This window comes from Carya illinoinensis, chromosome 9 (genome assembly GCF_018687715.1).
Source record: "Carya illinoinensis cultivar Pawnee chromosome 9, C.illinoinensisPawnee_v1, whole genome shotgun sequence".
In the NCBI taxonomy this organism is placed as follows: domain Eukaryota; kingdom Viridiplantae; phylum Streptophyta; class Magnoliopsida; order Fagales; family Juglandaceae; genus Carya; species Carya illinoinensis.
Genome location: NC_056760.1, coordinates 36,844,692 through 36,865,822, shown reverse-complemented (window position 1 = coordinate 36,865,822; position 21,131 = coordinate 36,844,692). Strand labels below are relative to the sequence as shown.

Here is a 21,131-nt window from a genome sequence, read left to right as displayed (position 1 = left end):
AATTAAAGATTGGTCCAAGGGTAATAGATAAAAATCTCACATTTTGCATGATGAAAATGGAAAATGAGTGTAATTTGCAGGAGTACTCGGCTTTTTCCTACCCATTTTTCTCATTATGATCGGCTCCTCCTCCAAGTTACACCCAGACTGAGTCCTTTAAAGCCAAGGATTTTTCTCCCATTCCTGTGGTCTCAGGGAGGGTGGTTCCTTATCTACCTTCCATTTCATATTAGTCTATTAGACAGTGAAGTCCTCTCTAGACTTATCATAGGGAGGGAATAATCAGTAGAAAATTGTATAGCAATCAACATAAGCATAAGCGGGCCTTCGGCCACTACCTTCATTGGTTGATGACACTATAATCATCAATAAGGTTTTGCCAAAAAACTCAGATTCTAGAGTAATTTTTGGTGGGTTTTCGATAACATGACACGTCCCTATTTCACCCCCTAAGTCCTGGTCATTGATCTGTCAACCAAATTCCCATGGCATTTAGGTTTTTAGGCCCCATTCGAATGTTGAGATGATCTCAATCTATCTCATTTCATCTTAACATCTAAACACCACTTAAACATAAATACTTTTCAATTTCAAATTTTCAAAATTTTTATCTAATCATTACAACTTTCGTCTTTCCTAAACTTCCAAACAAAACACAAAAAACAATTCAATATTTTCAAATCATAAAATAAAAATAATATTAAAAAATTATATTCAAACAATATTTTAATTTTATAATTTTTTTATTCATTTTCTTTCTCATTTCTCAAAATCCTATAAAACATTTTAACTCAAACCATTTTACTTCTATTCATAGATGTTGCATCTCATCTCAACATCCAAACGAGGCCTCAAGGTTGTTTTCCCCTTTCAACGAGGCAATCATCTCCACACTAGGATGACATCTCGGTATAGGAAAAGCTGGTCTTTGTAAAGATGTTCTATCTTCTAAATACTTGTCCGACTATAGCTTCTGATCCAATCAAGTCTTTGTCAATAAATGACATCCTATGATCACTACTCCCACAATTCAAGCCAATATCTTCCACTAACTCCATTCCAATCTATTTATACAGCAAGGCAGCATATTTGATCCTTGAACAACCAAGGAGATGGAATGACATCCTACTTCATGCTTTGTTCAACCAAGATCGTTTGATTGAAATCATGAAAATCCCACTCCCTCAGCATCCCATCCACCTCCTCTACTTTCAAAGGTCTCCCCGACAACATGGAAAACTTGGCTCTATCCTCTTCTACCATAACATAGTAAATCCCCCTTCACAGTATATCCTCATGTCAGAAGAAGACATCATGAGCCTCAAATCCCAAATGGAGGAAGATACACTTGAGCATCTTTTCCTCGAGTGCTCTTTCACCCGCATACTCTGAAGACAGTCTCCATGGCCTATCAGCATTTCAGTATTTGCCAGACATTCAATCTTCAATTGGATGAAAATCATCTTGGAACTTTTGCTTCTATATTAACAGCGGAAAAGATGACTGTCATCACTTTCAGAATTTTTGCCATCTTAGCTAAAGAGTGTATATGGTTCTTAAGAAATCAGGTGGTACACACAGACAAAACAAAAAGTGGTACACAAATGCTAACCCCTCGTCTCTACACACCTTTGTAGCCAATTTCCAGAGATGACATGGAGACCTTTGTCACTCAGCTTAAGCCCAAACTTCGGTGAGGCAACAACAGCAAAGATAGCCATTGAAGAAGAAACCACATGAAACCTTACACAACTCATAATCAAAAGAGACTCACCAGTAATGACAACTGCAGTAAATTAACCATCCCTCCACTGATTGGAGTATAAACCATGCATACCACTATCACCATCATCAGATCCTCTACCTTGGACACTTCAACTAATGGAGAATCCAAAAAGTTCATTGATCTCAGAACCAATGTTCGTATCAAATTGTGCAGCAGGCAACTTCCATAACTTGTATGGCAGCATTCCCATAATCATTTTTTTTTTTTTATAGGTAATCAAGAAGTTTTATGAATAAGAAAAGAAGGCATAGCTCAAGTACACAATGTACACATGATAAGTAACCCCCGCCACCCCCTTCTCATTGAATTTTGGAAAGGATCCACCTGCATCATATCGATAATATATCATACAATCTCTTTCCTCTATCAATGAACCTTGCTTAAGAAAAAAAAAGAAAAAGAAAACTAACAGTAGCTGCTCAGGTGAAAAAACACCCATGGGCCAACTAAAGTCCTACTGAATATTCACCCATAAGAAGGGTTCTGAAACTACCTTGCTATCTAGGCAATACCCGCTTTGCCATTCCAAAACGGGCCACACAAATAGATCATGCACTTCAATTAAAAAGTTTTGTTCTTGAATTGATCTCAAACAAAGGAAATTACAAGCCCAAGATTGGCTTGATAATTTACCAGCCAAATCAAAAATAAAATTAACTAATGGAGAGGATCAATTATGAAAACAAAAATCAGATTGCTTCCAACAAGTAATTGCCACCCTAATATGAGCTGAGACATCCTGAAGAACCCATCAACAGAAATACAAGAAAGAAAGCCGATACAATCAGAATTTCAATGAATACGAAGAGCCTTGTCCAATCCTAAAGGTTTAAATGTGCTCTACGGAAGAACATTACCCAAAATCTTAAAGGGGAAAAAAACAAAAAAAATGATGCCTCCAACGGCCCTTTTCCTGACTCATTTTTAATATGTGTTCAATTTATATTGATGACCTTCATTGAATCACAGAAAGAATACTGGAAACTGTCAAAACAAGCAGCAACACTGTACTGAAGTGCTATACAAACAATTGAGGAGAATATAATTTCACCTGTCTCTGAGCAATCTAGTTAACTAAATTTTGGTATTTGAGAAGTTTCTTGGATATTATATGAATATTGCCAGTCAAGTGTTCAATGAGTAAGCAAAGATGATAAGACACTTTTGAAAGTTGAATTTAGGTTTTCTTTCTCCTCAAAAGCTATTTTACCAGCAACGCCATGCTGCCAAGCGATTGGCTTCTATGCTACAAGAATTTGTAGCCTTCTTCATTTCCTTTACTGCGGCGCTGATTAAAAAACATCATTTGATTTTGTTTCTTGCTCTCCCTTAGCAGCGTCTTGCAACACCTCTCATCTTAGTGGACCAGAATACTCAACCCCTTCTATATGAAAGTATATTGACATATTTGGTGATTAAAAAGTCCCTATTATATGGTACTCAAACTCCCTATTCAGTTGATTTAATAAATCTAGAGAAAGGAAAATAAATAGGAAGGGAGAGTTACCTTTAGCATTTTGAGCAGGAAGTGCGATCTAACTAAAACCCGAGCTCCTTATTGAACAATTAAAGTTATCAAACTCCTTCGAATTGGAACCATAAATTTCCTTGATGGTGTCCCTACAAAAACTGCAACCAAAACAAGTGAGGCAGGATTTCACATGATGCAAGACAAACAGGAGAGGTTCACAACACTAGGCTAGATAAGTAAATTTGCCTAATTGATGGGAAGGAGATAATTAATAAACCTGCAGGCATCTTTGTTAAAATTCTTCTTGCTAACACCATATAATGATTCAAATACATCTGGCTCTACACGACAAAAGTAAGGACGATCTGCCAAAGAAAAAATAACGAACAAAGGTTCAGAAGTGTTCAAAGATAGATACTGATGAAGGTTTTGACCACCTAGATCTTCACCGTTGTAAACGGAGCATGTTCGTGTGCCTTTGTCAAAGTGTATACACCATCCATCTGGACCTGTTAAGCTTTTGTAGAGCTGATATGTATAATACATTAATGCCAAAGACAAAATAAACCCATTAATTCAGAACCAAATGCACAAGATAAAACAATCAGAGGATCCAGAAACCATACTTCTTACTCTTGACTGGAGACAAATGTCCAGCCTACTTACACTATAATGATCACATTAACCTGTGATTCCAATCTGATTAGCGCCCCCATTGCATTGCACTTATGCTGTTACACATCTCGTGTCAAAATTAATTACGTAAAGATTTGGCTGACTATAAAAGACTGCGAGTTCTTTTTTTTTTCCCGGCAATTAGCGAGTGAGATCGATATAGATTATTGACCCCCCACCCCGCTTTCTGGATTGCTTAAGTTATGGAGAACCAGTTAAATCAACAGTTCAACACCGTCCCAGAGTGTCTGTTTTACTATTTGGTCATGCTCGACCTAAGACTTCTTTTTCGGTAATATCATGAAATCTGACACTGTAATTAGAAGTGAAAATAAAGGGTCTTAATATGATTCACAGAACGTGGTCCAAACACTCTAGTTCAAATTTCAAAAGCTCTAGTGAACATATATCACCAACCAACCATTCTGGAGACCCTGATTCGTAATGTCTAAATTACTGGGGAACAAAAGATGCTACATATTTGCTAAAAGCTAGTATTCTAACGCAAGCAAAATTACATTCATAGTCATAGAATTACTCCCGAATTAATGAATATCAAACTCTACATGTTCATTTTCACAAATATATTATGAGCAAAAGGTCTTAGAATCAAAACCAACCTCAATGTCGACCGGGTCGCTGAAGATTTCTTCAGGGGTGACAAAGGAGGAACCCTTTTTTAACTTGCAGCAGGCCCCACAGCCCTCAACGCACCGCCACAACAGCTCTTTCCTCCTGCTGCTGAAGCCGACACTGCTCGGGCTTCGCTTTGACTCAGGTTTCTTCTTTGCTCTCAGCTTTGATCCGCGTGACACTGAACAAACGGTGCTGAAAGAGGACAGTCCCATAGCCTGCAACATTTTCGCCTTTGGGTGAGGATTGAACAGAGATTTGTGTTCCTTAAATATCGTTCGGGTTACCGTACATTTACGTCTGTGCGTGGCATCCTACCGTGGGATAAAAAAAAAAAAAAAAAGAATAAAAAAATAAAAGAAAAGAAAAGAGTAGTAGAAGGTTTAGGAATTTTTTTTTAAAAAAATTTAATTGTAAGTATAATTGTGTACTAATATATGCATCAATTTATTATGATTGGATAAAAAATAGATTTTATTAAAAATAATGCTAATTTAAAATTTAAGTATGAAGGAATCAGTATTGGTACATAAATTAGTACGCGACTTTCCTTGTAGGTAGCAAAATTTTTTTTTTATCATTTTCTTTAAAAGTATTTTTTTAACATCCTTAGCCATTAAGAAAAAAATAAAAAAATATATATAATTTTACTAATAATCACTTCCTTAACTATTAAATAAAATTAAAAATTAAAAAAAATCAAATACAAAAGAAATAGTAAATAGGTAGTAAAATAGTAGTAATCCTATCATATTCCATAAAAAAAATCCCATCATCCGGAAGAATTTAATAAGAAAAATTCTATTAATCTTCTTCTTTGTGCCACACACGATTTATATTTATATTTTTTAACTTTTTTATAATAAATATATTATATATAGATGATAAATAAAATAATTTGATTAATTTAATAAGAATAAAATTAAAAAAATTATTTTATATAAAATATATAGTGTAAAATGATGAGTAGCATCTCTATATCTTGATTCAAAGTATTTATTGACTAGTAATACTAATTACAAGATCTAAATAGAAAAATTTTGTGTCGACCCTTTTATCAAAAAAATAAAAAAAAAATAAAATAGTTCGACAAAAGAAATAAGATTTTTACACTTTTTGAGGAGAGGTCTATATTTTTATAAAGGAACTGTGTGAAACTTATTTATGTAAGATTTGTATAAACTTATTTATTTATTTTTATAAATAAATAGTAAATCATTTCTCTTTATTAATTAGCTTGAGAGGACAAATATCAAGAATTTGTTTGAGAGATGTTTAACGTTGTACTATTTCTTCATTCGTCCATCTCACTCTAAGTTTTAGAATTCATGTTCAATAATCAAATTGAAGTATGTTAATCTTAAAAAATAGAATTTAAGAAAATGAGAATGAAATGATACAAGAAAACCTTGCGTCACGAATCTTCATCTAACTAACATGTCATTTGTCATTCTATTTAAATATATACATATTTAAGTATTAAAATAGATAAAAAAATTTTTTGACAGATCACATATTAATTAGATAGAAGTGTGTGATATAAAACTTTAACGTAAATTTCTTTACCTTATTAGTCTATCTAATTTTGCGTTTTAGAATTCATGCTCAACAATGAAGTATGTTAATCTTAAAAATAGAATTTAAGAAAATGAGACCGAATTTTTCTTAAAACCACCTGCGACTATAAACAAATCAACCTTCAAACATTTTCACAAGTATTTTAAATCATTGAATAAGAAGCCTAACCAAACCAACAAAGAGTGTAAATAACTACTTTGAAAAAGTTTTGTTCTGAATGTGTTTCATCACCACTCACATTTAATCACCTGTAACCAGAGAGTAGAATGACTTGGGGGTTTGAGAAAATGTTTCTGATGCCTAATTCAGCGATCGTAAATAGAAAACTTACCCCTTAATACCAAAGCATCATATGATCTTTACATATTTTGGTTCTCCATTTATATAGAATCCATGAGATTTTTGTTATTATATGATAGAGACTTATTTGTTATTCGAAATTCAAGTCTTGGGATGATGAGCTATATGATACTCAAATGATAGCTACCCTCGCCCAATAGACTCTCAAGTGGTTATCTTTTTGGTGGCTAGGGTGGATTGGGCCCCTAGAGGTGGGCCAAGTTCTCATAAGACTGTGGATTAGGAGCTTGATTGCTAACCTAGACCCACTAATCAGCCCCCATTAGCCTCGTAATGCTATTGAGCCCTCTCCAAATTTTTCTCAAAATACAGAAATGTGATAAATAATTCCTCTTATTTCTCTCAATATATACATATTAAAAAAAATTTAAAATTAGACTTTTTAATAAATTAAATCTTTTCATATAAGCAATGAATATATATATATATTTGTAATAAATTAATAATATTTAGATTATAGAACTAGAAATATTATTCTTGATTTAAATTTGGGGATCATCAATTACAACTATTATGTAATATAATAGGAAAAAATGTTTGGGTTCTTGGGATTTGCAGTTTTTAGACGCTGCTATGTCCACATATAAATCTCATCGAAGGTGGCCACCCAATAGAGTAATTTTTTTTTGTTTTTTTTTCATACATTTTTTTATATCTTTAAATATTTGTTTAAAAGAAAAATTCACAACATTATTTTAAAATATTTCCTTAATAACCAAGTTAAAAAAAAAAAAAAAATCGGTGGCAGCTTCAGTAAAAATCTGTGAACTAGGCATTATCTTTTTGGAAAATGTTAGTCTGTTTTTTGTTCTTTTATTTTGATTTGTCATGTATTTAATTTTTAAAAAATTTTCTATTTAATGTTTAAGTAAATAATTTTTAGTATATTGGTATATTTTGAATTTTTAAAAAATATTTAATAAATAAATAAATAAAATGTAAAATTTGTACTAGTGCTGGGCAACACACTAGCATCACTCGTTGATTTTTATTTTCAATTACATTTATTAATAACACAAATTTTAAATTAATTCATATATTAATTACTTAAAAATATATATAAAAAAACTAGTATTCAAATCTCTTAAATTTGTATTTTGTTCAGACTAAATACTTAACTCATATAAGGTTTAAAAAGTTTGTAACTACCACCAGACTTTAGTGTTTTATTTCAAAATGGTTCCTTAGGTGCCACGTCATAATATGTTATAGGAGGCAAAAATTTTATAAAGTAATTTTAATTTTTTTTCTCAAAAAGTAATTTTTTTCAAAAATATTATCATCACTAAAAAGTAATTTTTTCAAATGAATCTAAAATTTAATGATTTTTTTTTAAAAAAAAAAACATAGTTCAATGAGTTTGCACACCTAAGACTGTAAATATTATTTTTTTAAAAAAAATATTTATAAATTACTTTGTTTTTTAAATAATGCTATTTTTTTGTTTTAGTTTTAGTATTCGTTTTATTTTTGAATTATTTTTTCATTTATTATTTTTCATATTTAAACTACTTTACGTTTTATGCTTACGTGGGCTGCTAATTATGCTTTTTGGGAAAAATTTAAATAGAAATAATTTATAAAAATCTAATAGACAAGTGTTATAAATTTTTTTTTATAAAAAAAAATAAATCTCAAATTGAAAAAAACTACTCTTTTGAACGGGATTCACTTTTTTATAAAATGAATATGAGCTAGACAGTGGCAGAGTCAGGAATTTATTCTAAGGTGGTCAAATAAAATTAGAACAATATACATAAAATATTTTTTGTTATATTTTTATATAATTTTTTTTACGATACATAATAATCTGATAGAAAGATTTATAATAAAAATAAATAGTATAACCTATGTATTAAAAAATTATTTGACATGTCAAGAATAATATATCATTGAAATAATATAAAGACATTTATATAAATATATTAAACAAAAAAATATAGAGTGTCTAAAATTGTAACTTACGTTTTTTCAAACAAATAAAATCATCAAGTATTGAATTTAAATCAAAATTCTTAGTTATTTCTCTTTTAATATAAACAATAGAAAGATATTAGAAATACTAGTAGTTATAGTTATAATTTTTTTAAAAAATTTTTATTTACAATAAAAATATATATTTTATTTTATATAAAATGTGTTTTATTTTTATTTTTTATATTATATTAAATTTTATGAAAATATTAAAATAATTTTTAAAGAAAACGCCTATAATAAATTTCGGGGGGCCACCGGAGACAGACTGTAACCTTTAGCTTTTTCGAATGGAGCACTTTGAACTGGGATAATGCTATATCCACGTATAAAAGCAGGGTGGCTATTGTTTTTCTCTCTCTTCTTTCTTTCTTTCTTTCTTTTTCTTTCTTTCTTTTTTTTTTTTCTTTTTTTCTTTTTAAAATTTTTTGACTTAATAATCATAGATGTGGTTTTAAATAATATTATAAATTTTATTTTCTTAAAACATTCAAAGATATAAAATATATATAAAAATAAGCTATGTAAGTACATTTAGGTTGCATTTAGATATTCAACTGAATTGAATCTTTTATAAATAATTATGAATTAAGTTGGTAGAGTGAGTTATGTAGAGCTTATTTAAAATGAGTTTAAATATATTTAAATAGTAAAATGAGTTTATAGATATTTATAAAAAATTAAAAAAAATTGTGAGTCTCATATATAAAGAAATGTTGATTGAAAAAAATTGTGAGTCTCACATATAAAAAGATGTTAAGTTAAAAAAAGTTATGATAATGATGATAGACTTACTCTCTGCTTACCACTCTTTTACTATTCTAGGGTATTTAAAATTTTTTCTTTATTATTTTTAAGTATTTTTTAACATTTTTAATCATTAAAAAATATTCAATTTTACTAATAATTACTCTCTTAAATATTAAATAAATAAAAAAATAAAAAATAAAAAGAAAATAGTAAAAAGATAGGAAGCTTAAGAGTTAAGATTATTTAACCTTTATCCACCGCCTAAAAGAGTCGACATCGTGTGATAGCACTTAGCAGTGTCCAATGAAGTTATTTAGGTGTGATGAGTCACAGGTTGTTATCGCATGAGGCAGTGACATGCGCATGCTCGAAAGAGTATAAATACAATGCCTACCGATGTACATTCTCATCCGTTCTAGTCTTTCTCGCGTCCCGACATCTACAAGATCAGAGCTCTCTCCAGGATTGAGCAGTCCCTCTTCTTTGAGCAAAAGTTACAACTTCTATTCAGAGCATTCGATTCTGGTACCGTATTCTGTTCTTTTTTTTTTTTTTAAAATTTAATTTTACTATTTATACATATTATTCCATTAATTGTTTCCAAGATCGCTCTTTATGTAAAGTTATATATGTGACAAATCTGAACTATGAGCTGGGAATTTCGTTGCCAAGATACCTGGTTCACTCTTCTTTTTAGTTCGGATTCTGGTTTTGGATTGATTTGTTGTGAGAATTTTATCCCCCAAGGATTTTTAACTTTCCCTATTTTCCCAATTATTCACTTTCTGGGTTTCGACGATAATGTTCATTTCTACAGGTATTATCTGCACAACTGATTTCTTTTCAATTTGTTCTTTTCATGGAAAGTATTTATTTATCTTTTATAAGTAATCAGATCCAAACCTTTGCTCTTATTAAAACCTTGAATACCAAAAACATAGAAGCATACAAATATAATGAAAATTATCTATAGGTATCAAATATCATGAAAATTATCGTAGAACTGTCAATATTTTGGAACCCAGAAAAGGTCTTTCTTAATTCTTTTGGGAAAAAAGGTGATCAATCGGTACATATGCTTACAAGTTGATGAGAGATCCACACGACTGGGATTGAAAAGGATTTCCTTCGTTAGAAACTCAAGGCTCCAATGTATACAACATCCATTAAAATTTGATGAATCTAAATTCCAACGACAAAATATGTGTAATTCTGTTATATTTATGTTAGTTCTCTATTCGATTATAGATGTAAGTTTGCAAATAACGGATACTTTAGTGAAATACCTACGCATAAAAATCTTCCAAAAATGCTCTTATGTAGGTTGTGTGTTTTTGGAGCTAGAGGGAGTATGAACTTGCTAAGTCTGACTTATTGCCTTATTATTTGTTGCTGCTTGCAAGTGCAATCTGTTTTAACTTTATATAATAAAATGCAGTTCCTAAATGATATGGCATTTGAGATAACGTGATTTCTCCTATATGCTTTTCGAACATTCCAATCCTTATGAAACATTAGCTTTCTGATAGTTGTTTGAATATTTTTGCACTGAGACTTGAAAACTGTTTTCTTTTCACATCATTCAATTCGGTTCCTAAATAGCACAAGAGATGAGATGATCAGATTTTTAGGATAAACAAATTTACATTATCACAGTTCGTGATGCTGATATATACTATTCCAACTACAACGGTTGTGAAAGTTGGTCACTTCCTAGTAATGGTCCATATATTACATTTATGTGCGTGATAAAAAAATAATTGATCTATTCATGCTGAAAAATGAAGGTTCAGTTGGTTAATCATGGAGGAATTTTCCTTTGAATGGTCTTGTTCTTCTAAAAAGATCAAATTTAATGCTTCAAGGTGGAGGTATAGATCTCCTCTTGTATATCATTCTGACCACCACTCAATGTTGTCAGCAATGTAGTTTTGGTTCTTTTTCCCAGGTTTATTTTTAGGCTAACCTGCGGAACTTGAGAGGACAATCAGAAACATATCATGTTAGGCCACGTCGTTCGGAAAGGGGCCATAAGCCAAATCCCAAATACTTGGGATAAGTGGGGACGTGAAGAACCGTAGTCCATGCATGCATGCCGTACGTGAAAAGCAGAAATGGACTGGGTCTGGATAGGCGAGAGTTTTACGTGCGAATGGGTTTACGGCAGTTACGCATTTTACGTCATCTTTATTTCCGAAAGTGTTGTTCTGTTTCGAGCTCTGTTTTATGCTGTTTCGAGCTCTGTTTTACGTGTGTTTACGTGTTTGAGTTTCAGTTAGTTAGCCGCTAGTTTTTTTCCTTCATTTTTGGCATGAATGTAAATGGCTTTGCTTATTTAAAGCAGCCCAGAAATTGTTATGGTCAATCAGAAAATTTCATTCAATTATTGCGGTTTATTTCTCACCCGAAGAGAGAGTTATTTTACGTTAACATTATCTCAATTGTTGGGACCTATCATTGGCCTCAGAGCCAGGTTGAATTTTATTATGGGAACCAATAAGGAGCGTATCGAGCAGCTGGAAGCAGGACTTGATGGAGTGCAAGAGGGGTTACACAGGATGGAGCTCGGCATGGCTGACCGGCTTCGTCATGTGGAAGAAACTCTCAACCGTCTCTCCGATGTCTTGCTTGCAAACCAGGAGAATCTCATCCCTGGACACCATCACCGGGAAGGCAACGAGGGAGGACGGCTGGTTGTATCATCTAAAACAGCAAAACTTGAATTTCCTCGATTTTCAGGAGATGATCCGACGGAATGGTTCAACCGTGTGAACCAATTTTTCGAATTCCAGAATACTCCCGAAGCCCAAAGAGTTTCTTTGGCCTCCTACCATTTGGAAGGGGAGGCCAACCAATGGTGGCAGTGGATACGTAGGACGTTCCAGGAAGATGGGCGCGTGCTGTCATGGATGAATTTTGAGGATGAACTCTGGGCTCGCTTCGGGCCTTCGGATTGCGAGGATTTCGACGAAGCACTTTCACGGGTTAGACAGGTTGGTTCCTTGCGTGAATATCAGAAGGAATTTGAACGCTTGGGCAATCGAGTTAGAGGCTGGACGCAAAGAGCTCTTGTAGGAACTTTTATGGGTGGCTTAAAGACGGAGATCTCGGATGGTATACGGATGTTTAAGCCCCAGACATTAAGAGAAGCAATCAGTTTAGCACGAATGAAGGATGATCAATTGGCTAGACAAAGGAGGTTTGTAAGACCTGCACCACCAACGCGAGCTTCCTTAGCTCTTCCCCCTACTACTCGAGCAACACCACCAACCCCTGCCGTTCCCGTGAGACGTCTTAGTTGGGAAGAAATGCAGCGGAGAAGGGCCCAAAATTTATGCTTTAATTGTAATGACCGTTTTACTGCAGGACACAAGTGTCAGGGTCCACGAATACTCATGTTGGAGAGCTGCGTGGATAACGGCAACCTGTTATGCGATGAAGTCACCGAAGAACAACCAGTTGAAGAGAATTTCGAAGGGCCTCCTGAACCAGAAATTACGCTGCATGCACTTACGGGATGGACAGCTCCCAAAACCATGCGAATCACAGCCAAAATCTGCGCCCACGACGTGGTCATATTAATCGACAGCGGGTCGACTCACAATTTCATTAGTGAGCGTATGGCCAATCTGCTGCGTCTACCCATAGTCCCTACGGAAACGTTCACGGTTCGAGTTGCTAATGGAGAAAATCTCAAATGTCAAGGGAGGTTTGAGGAGGTACAAATCAATTTACACGGCACCATTTTTTCATTAACTTTGTATTCCTTACCTCTCTCAGGGATAGACGTGGTATTGGGAATTCAATGGCTTGAAACTCTTGGTTCTGTGGTGTGTGATTGGAAGAAATTAACCATGGAATTCACGTGGAAAAACCAGACCAAAAAATTGGTGGGCATAGACGGACAAAATATCCAAGCGGCATCAATCGAAGAGATAACTAAGGGAATTCGTCCCAGCCATGCTCTGTTTGCCGTGTGCCTACAGGTTGCCCAAACGGAACTTCCACAAAATATTCATCCAAGCTTGCGTGAGTTATTGCAGGAATTTTCAGATTTGTTCATTGAGCCTTCAAGCTTACCACCAACACGAGAGGTTGACCACGGGATTGCCCTCAAGGAAGGAACCGAACCGGTTAACGTTCGGCCTTACAGATATGCGCACTATCAAAAGAACGAGATCGAGAAGCAGGTTCAAGATATGCTGCAATCCGGACTTGTGCGACCCAGCACTAGTCCCTTCTCGTCGCCTGTATTGCTAGTAAAAAAGAAAGATGGAAACTGGAGATTTTGTACAGATTATCGCGCGCTCAATGCCGCAACCATTAAAGATCGATTTCCGATTCCCACAGTGGACGACATGTTGGATGAACTCTACGGGGCTTCTTATTTTACCAAGCTTGATCTTCGGGCAGGATACCATCAGTCCGGACTGGGATCAACATTTAGTGCATGTGAGGCAGACTTTTGAAATACTGCGGCAACACAGATTTTTTGCTAAAACTAGCAAATGTGCATTCGGGCAGCAAGAATTGGAGTACTTGGGGCACATCATCACCAACCAAGGCGTGAAGGTGGATGAACAAAAAAATTTCTGCTATGATAGCTTGGCCTCAACCTACTAACATTTCGGAACTACGTGGGTTTTTAGGCTTGACAGGTTATTACCGAAAGTTCGTCAAAGACTACGGCATTATAGCGCGGCCTCTCACCAACCTTCTCAAAAAAGGCCAGTTCGGATGGAATGAAGAAGCTGAGAAGGCTTTCCTTGCTCTCAAACAGGCCATGACGACCACACCGATATTAGCTATGCCAAACTTCAACGATGTTTTCACTATCGAAACAGATGCGTCCGGAGAAGGAATTGGAGCGGTCCTATCACAACAAGGCAAACCAGTGGCATACATGAGTCGAGCCCTCGGAATGACAAAAAAATCGTGGTCGACGTACGCTAAGGAGATGTTGGCTATCGTCGAAGCCATACGTACCTGGCGGCCTTATCTTCTCGGCCACAAATTCTATATTCAGACCGATCAGCGCAGCCTCAAATATTTTCTAGAGCAACGAATCGCAACACCGGAGCAACAAAAATGGGTTGCTAAACTCCTGGGCTACGACTACGAAATTAAATACAGACCGGGCCGTGAGAACTCCGCAGCAGATGCTCTCTCCCGAAAACAGGGCAGCCCCATTCTTCATGGAATTTCCTTTCCGCAAGTTAGCTTATGGGAAGAAATAAAAAAGGCTGCAGAAGAAGACCAATACATTCAGTCAAAGGGCCATGCGGCCACTGAGCAACCGGGAGGATCATATATGTGGCGTCAAGGACTGCTACTATACAAAGGAAGGGTCATTGTGCCGAACGATGTGATCTTAAGGGCAAAGCTGTTACACGAAGTGCATGACACCAAGGTAGGGGGTCATTCGGGCGTCCTACGAACATTCAACAAGCTGAGACAACAGTTTTATTGGCCTGGGATGTATAACTCAGTGCAAGACTATATCAAAGGGTGCGAAGTATGCCAAAAAATAAAAGCTGAAACATTGGCTCCAGCTGGGCTTCTTCAACCGCTGCCAATCCCATGCCTAGTGTGGGATGATATCACCTTAGACTTTATCGAGGGCCTCCCAACGTCGCAAGGAAAGGACACTATCATGGTGGTTGTCGACAGACTTAGTAAGTCCGCTCATTTCCTTACTTTAAGTCACCCTTTTACAGCAAAAACGGTAGCTGAAAAATTTGTTGAAGGCATCGTCAAACTTCACGGTATGCCCAGATCAATTGTTAGTGATCGGGACCCAATCTTCATCAGTAACTTCTGGAAGGAATTTTTTAAGCTATCGGGCACCAAATTGCAGCTCAGCTCCGCTTACCACCCCCAGACGGATGGCCAGTCGGAAGTCGTCAATCGCTGCGTTGAACAATACCTCCGATGTTTTGTTCATCAGTGGCCACGGAAATGGAGTGGCTATTTACCTTGGGCGGAATACTGGTATAATACGACATACCATATTTCAACGGGGATGACTCCTTTCCAGGCGTTGTATGGGAGATTGCCACCTTCCATTCCGACGTATAAAGATGGGCTCTCACCGGTACATGAAGTTGACCGGCAACTCATAAACCGGGATGAACTGCTTCGGCAACTGAAGGCCAATTTAGAACGATCAGTAAACCGAATGAAGCAAATGGCGGATAAAAAGCGCAGGGATATTTCGTTCGATATCGGCGAAAAGGTATTGTTGAAGTTACACCCATACCGCCAGCAAACAGTCTTCAAAAGGGTCCATCAGAAACTCGCCAGCCGTTTTTATGGTCCCTATCAGATCCTGGAGAAGATCGGGCCAGTTGCATACAAATTACAATTACCAGACGGGGCTCGCGTTCACCCAGTATTTCACGTGTCACTACTCAAACAGTACCTAGAGGATGGGAGGAACGTGGAAAAGCCACAGACTGAGTTACCACCATTCACCGATGAAGGGGTGGTCTTATTAGAGCCACACACGATTTTAGACTACCGCTGGGTCAAGCAAGGACCTCACCTGGTTGAAGAATGCTTAGTGCAATGGAAGCACCTTCCAGCCGAAGAAGCAACATGGGAGCAAATAAAAACATTACGGGAGATGTTTCCAAATTTGGACCTTGAGGACAAGGATCCACTTGATGGGGGAGGTATTGTTAGGCCACGTCGTTCGGAAAGGGGCCATAAGCCAAATCCCAAATACTTGGGATAAGTGGGGACGTGAAGAACCGTAGTCCATGCATGCATGCCGTACGTGAAAAGCAGAAATGGACTGGGTCTGGATAGGCGAGAGTTTTACGTGCGAATGGGTTTACGGCAGTTACGCATTTTACGTCATCTTTATTTCCGAAAGTGTTGTTCTGTTTCGAGCTCTGTTTTATGCTGTTTCGAGCTCTGTTTTACGTGTGTTTACGTGTTTGAGTTTCAGTTAGTTAGCCGCTAGTTTTTTTCCTTCATTTTTGGCATGAATGTAAATGGCTTTGCTTATTTAAAGCAGCCCAGAAATTGTTATGGTCAATCAGAAAATTTCATTCAATTATTGCGGTTTATTTCTCACCCGAAGAGAGAGTTATTTTACGTTAACATTATCTCAATTGTTGGGACCTATCATATCACCCCCCCCCCCCCCCCCCCCCCCCCCCAACAACAACCCCACCCAACACGTTGTGAAAAAAAAATCTTCCTAATTTTTTAATTTTTTTAGAAAATAACCACTGGAAATAATTTATTCTTAAAGCAAAATTTGGTAGGTGGTGTTTTGTTACATGTCCATTATTTTGCTCTCAAATTCGGGATTTTGTTTCTTAATTTTTGCAATGATGATTCATATTTAAGATTTTCAAATACTGCGAGGTGATTAAAAACAATATAGATATATATTTATTTGGATAAGGTTTTGAGTTTCAATGAACTGGAGGAGGTGCATCAGATAAGGCAATCTTATGGAAAGTATGGTGAGGTGATGGTTGTGGTAGTGGTGTCTAGAGGTGGTGTGTTTGGCAGTGGTGACTGTAGATAGTGATGAGTGCTGCTTGTCATGCTACACATGGCAATTGTTGGAGTGATGTTGGGGTGGAAGTGGGATGATCTTGTCACTGTTTGGGCACAATTGGGCCTACATCTATGTAATGTACTTTTCTTATCTTGGTATATGGTGAACTGGTTTATATTTGACCACGTTCCAAAATGTTTAAAATGAGTGGGAGATGAATAGATTTCAATTGCGTGAGCTTATTTCTTGCTCAGGTTGTAGTTCTTACCTTTTTTCTGTTTGAAACATCGTATCAAGTTGACATCGATATTTATTTATTTTTCACTTTATATTTGTGTTATTTTATTTATAAAACTTGCTTCTTGGTTCCTTGCATTTGTTTCAGGGTATTTGGGATCAAGTGAAAAAGTTATCTTTCAACTTTTGGGAAAAATTTTGGAGATGGAAGACAAATCTGAACTCATTATTGGTGGAGAAGAAAGGATCAGAAAGGAAAAATTCCATGTCGAAGGGAAGACCAAGAATATGGAACCAAGTGATGTGGTGGATGAGAAGACTGAGATGAAACTTGAATTGAAGACCAAATCAGTCAAGAAAGAAAAGCCAAAACACGAGAAACATAAAGAGGAAGATGAAGAGAAAACTAAGAAAAAGGAAAGAGAGTCAAATAAGAAGGTAAAGGAGTACGAGAAGAAAAAGGATGAAGATGGAGAGCAGACACACAAAAAGAACGATGAGGAAGAAAAGAAAAAGGGAAAGAAGGGGGAGAAAGATTCTAGGGCCAACAAAGATGATGAAGCTGGAGAAATTGTGAAAGAAGAGGATAAGAAAAACAAGGAAAAAGAAGAGAAGAAGAAAGAGAAAAAAAATAAGAAAGACGAAGAAAAAGAAGAGAAGAAGGGAGAAAATGATGAAGGGAAGAAGAAGAAGAAAGAAAAGAAAGACAAGAAGGAGAAAGAGAGTAAACACAAGGATGTTGTAGATGAGGGCAAGTGTCAGCCTGAAGTTGCATCCAGGGAAATTGAAATTAAAGAAAACGTCAAAGAATCAGTGGGGGATCAGAGGCTTGAGGAGAAGGTGGAGCATGAGAAGAAGCATAAAGATGGTGAACACAAGGAGAAAGGTGAAACGAAGAAAGATGAAAAAGATAAGAAAGGAAGAGAGAAAAAGGCAAAACACAAAGAGGACATTGATGGAAAATCCAAAGTTGAAATTGATAGAGAGAAGGATACAGAAAAAGATGATGATGACAAGGAGAAAGGAGAGAAGAAGAAGGAGAAGAAGAAGAAGAAAGAGAAGCACCACAAGGATGAAACAGATGAAGATGATGATGAAGGGAAGAAGAAGAAGAAGAAAGAAAAGAAAGACAAGAAGGAGAAAGAGAGTAAACACAAGGATGCTGTAGATGAGGGCAAGTGTCAGCCTGAAGTTGCATCCAGGGAAATTGAAATTAAAGAAAACGTCAAAGAATCAGTGGGGGATCAGAGGCTTGAGGAGAAGAAGCATAAAGATGGTGAACACAAAGAGAAAGGTAAAACGAAGAAAGATGAAAAAGATAAGGAAGGAAGAGAGAAAAAGGCAAAACACAAAGGGAACATAGATGGAAAATCCAAAGATGAAATTGATAGAGAGAAGGATACAGAAAAAGATGATGATGACAAGGAGAAAGGAGAGAAGAAGGAGGAGAAAAAGAAGAAAGAGAAGCACCACAAGGATGAAGCAGATGAAGATGATGATGAAGGGAAGAAGAAGAAAGAAAAGAAAGACAAGAAGGAGAAAGAGAGTAAGCACAAGGATGCTGTAGATGAGGGCAAGTGTCAGCCTGAAGTTGCATCCAGGGAAATTGAAATTAAAGAAAACGTCAAAGAATCAGAGGGGGAAGGAGAGGAAGGTGATCAAATGGAGAAGGTGAAGGTAGGTAAAGAGGAGAGAAGTGAAAAGAAGGAAAAATGTGAGAAGAAAAGACAACTTGATGGGAAGGATAAGAGCAAGAATCTTGGCAATCTAAAGCAAAAGTTGGAAAATATTGATGGTAAAATAGAAGCCTATCTTGAGAAGAAGGTAGAGATCATGATGCAGATAAAAGAACTTGAACAAGCCGAACATGAGACTAAGCAGGGCTGAGAGAGCAATAGATATGGAAAAGGCTCCTACCAGTTCAGCATAGCAGTGTATATATCAAATTGCTGCGCTTTTCATATCATTTAATATGCTTGTTGAGCCATAAATCTTTTGCGTGCTTTGTAAATAATACTCCTTTCTACTTCTTGTGGCAACTAAATATGTCCTTAAATATAGATTTTATTTTATTTTAATTGGCAGTCTTTAAATATTGATTTATTTTTCATGCATGGAACTTATTTCCAACACTCTTTAGATTCACTGGTGTCATTTAGCTAAGAGCACTGCCAGCACTAGTGAAGCTAGCAAAGTTCATAACGGTTCTCTTCCGACATTGCCATTTTAATTTCTTACCCTGAATCTAACCAACCAAAAAACCCAAATGGGGCTCTCGGATCGAACACTTTTGCCAGGAAGCTTGAATCAAACTTCAATAACATACAGCTTCTTCATAGTTTTTTGATGCCTACATATGGGTTATCTTCTACCTTTGTAATCAAAATATCAGAAAGGAAACAAGGACCATCTAAACCTTATTAGCCCAAATTATGGCCAAATCAATGCAGAACGGTTCATCCCCAAATCACCTTCCTCAATAGATTTACAAACCTTTTCCCAATCCACCCACTTTTTCTTCACCTTACTAGCTTCATCTCCCCAAAAGAAATATGAAAAAAAGCTTCCTGATTAAAACCAGAACTTTGGAAGGGATATACAAGATTGATAACATATGAAGAGGCTTGCTTGACAAGAAAGATTTAATTAAGACAAGTCATCCCCCATTTGACAGCAATCTAGACTTCCATGTTGCAAGTTTCTTTATTTTTTATTTCTAAATTGAAGGTTCCACAATAGCAGTAGTGAGCCTTCTATTATGAATTGGCACTCCGAAGTAAGTACAAGGAAAACTAACGTGAAATCCTAAGACGATGATCTTACTGCCAATGCTCGACGGGAAAAAGGGTAGATCTCATCTTATTTACAAGTTGACCAGATGAAGCTTCATAACAATTTAACACTTGTACAAGAGCTCGAACAAAAGGACAATGCTAGGGTGCTCACCCACTGTGAACTCCAAATATGCACACTAGTGCAAATGAGTTTTTTTTTTTTCCCTATTTTTTATGCATTTTTTAAACATCCTCAATCATTAAGAAAAAAATAAAAAAATATAAGCGGACACGTTTAGTGGGTAAATTTAATAATATCATTTTCCTAATAACATACCATGATCTAAGATCAAGTATCTTTGAATATGTTCTTAAAACTCATTAGCCTAATAGATTCAATACTAGGATATGTACTAACTAGCATATATCTTAAGTTATGTAACAAATCTTTGTAATAAACTTGTATTGATTGCAAATCTCCCTTCAAGGGTGAGGAACTATAGAAGAAAGTTGTGAGAGGAATAGACTTTTCTAGTGTTTTTCTATATATTTATAACTATAATTAATATTTTTGCAAAAAGAGATGTTGCAAAGCCTTGCACCTCTATAATAGCATATGCTCATATAAATTATTTTACTCATGTTGTCATATTATAAACATGATTTAACAGTTAATTTAAAAAAGTTAATTATTACAATTTTGAATTAGAGTCCTGCTAGGGACACAAATGGATCCCGCAAACTGATCTGGCATTACATCATCACGTCAGTTAAGTTTTTATTTTTTTAAATCATTTTTTCTGTTCCTATCGTTTCCTTCCTTACCCCACAAACTCAGTTCCATTGTTCATTTCTCCGTTCTAGTCCACTTCATCGTTCTTTTGGTTTTGGATTAATTTGTTGAGGAAATTTAATATTTTGCACGTTTGGGTTGTCCTAGTCTTTAGGAGTGCCAGTAAGTTTGTTTCAATTTATCTAGTCAATAGAAGTCTATTTACCTAGTCAATAGGAGTTTGTTTTGAACATTGGATAGTGCCTATTTTCATGTTACTTTCAGTTATGTATTAGCCTATTTATAGGCTATTTGTTTATCAATGAAAAATCATAAAAGTATATCCTCTGCTTTCTCTATAATCCGTTGCTTCCTACTGTTATCAGTGGTACCAGAGCAAGTTGAGTTCCAAGGAAAGAAAAAGTGAAATTGATGGCTTCCGAAAGTTTTGTACAGCCAGCCATTCGACGCTTTGATGGGCTCTATGACCATTGGAGCATGCTCATAGAGAACTTCTTGACGTCCAAAGAATATTGGACGGTTGTTGTTTCTAGAGTAGCAAAACCAGCAGCAGGTGTTATGCTGACAGATGCACAAAAGACAGA

General features: G+C 35.6%; 2 protein-coding genes across 8 annotated transcripts; one reads left to right on the top strand and one right to left on the bottom strand.

The window, feature by feature from the left end:
* Positions 1-1,461: 1,461 nt before the first annotated feature.
* LOC122277745 lies at positions 1,462-4,836 on the bottom strand. 6 transcript variants are annotated; one of them, XR_006229107.1, is made up of 5 exons: positions 4,553-4,836; positions 3,535-3,785; positions 3,294-3,415; positions 2,056-2,110; positions 1,462-1,956 (listed from the first exon to the last, which is right to left on the bottom strand). XR_006229107.1 is itself a non-coding variant. In XM_043087848.1 (5 exons), exons 1-4 carry the CDS (start codon positions 4,790-4,792, stop codon positions 3,322-3,324), a joined length of 501 nt encoding a protein of 166 aa, XP_042943782.1. In that variant the 5' UTR covers positions 4,793-4,828; the 3' UTR covers positions 2,677-3,170; positions 3,294-3,321. The 6 variants fall into 6 exon arrangements, 4 of the variants coding, with proteins under 4 accessions (XP_042943780.1, XP_042943782.1, XP_042943779.1 ...); XR_006229106.1 differs by having other exon boundaries at positions 2,047-2,110; positions 4,553-4,835; XM_043087848.1 differs by lacking the exons at positions 1,462-1,956; positions 2,056-2,110 and adding an exon at positions 2,677-3,170 and having other exon boundaries at positions 3,535-3,622; positions 3,707-3,785; positions 4,553-4,828.
* A 4,682-nt stretch (positions 4,837-9,518) lies between these two features.
* LOC122276125 (glutamic acid-rich protein-like) lies at positions 9,519-19,058 on the top strand. 2 transcript variants are annotated; one of them, XM_043085617.1, is made up of 2 exons: positions 9,519-9,752; positions 11,176-13,696. In XM_043085617.1, exon 2 carries the CDS (start codon positions 11,585-11,587, stop codon positions 13,694-13,696), a length of 2,112 nt encoding a protein of 703 aa, XP_042941551.1. In that variant the 5' UTR covers positions 9,519-9,752; positions 11,176-11,584. The 2 variants fall into 2 exon arrangements, with proteins under 2 accessions (XP_042941551.1, XP_042941552.1); XM_043085618.1 differs by lacking the exon at positions 11,176-13,696 and adding an exon at positions 17,129-19,058 and having other exon boundaries at positions 9,596-9,752.
* The last annotated feature ends 2,073 nt before the right edge of the window (positions 19,059-21,131 follow it).

Coding starts and splice junctions, on each gene's coding strand:
- LOC122277745 (XM_043087846.1), bottom strand. CDS start 4,792: ATGTTGCAGGCTATGGGACTGTCCTCTTTCAGCACCGTTTGTTCAGTG. Junction 3,786..4,552: donor GCGACCCGGTCGACATTGAG/GTTGGTTTTGAT, acceptor TATACATATCAG/CTCTACAAAAGCTTAACAGG. Junction 3,416..3,534: donor TTTAACAAAGATGCCTGCAG/GTTTATTAATTA, acceptor TTTTGGTTGCAG/TTTTTGTAGGGACACCATCA.
- LOC122276125 (XM_043085617.1), top strand. CDS start 11,585: ATGGTCAATCAGAAAATTTCATTCAATTATTGCGGTTTATTTCTCACC.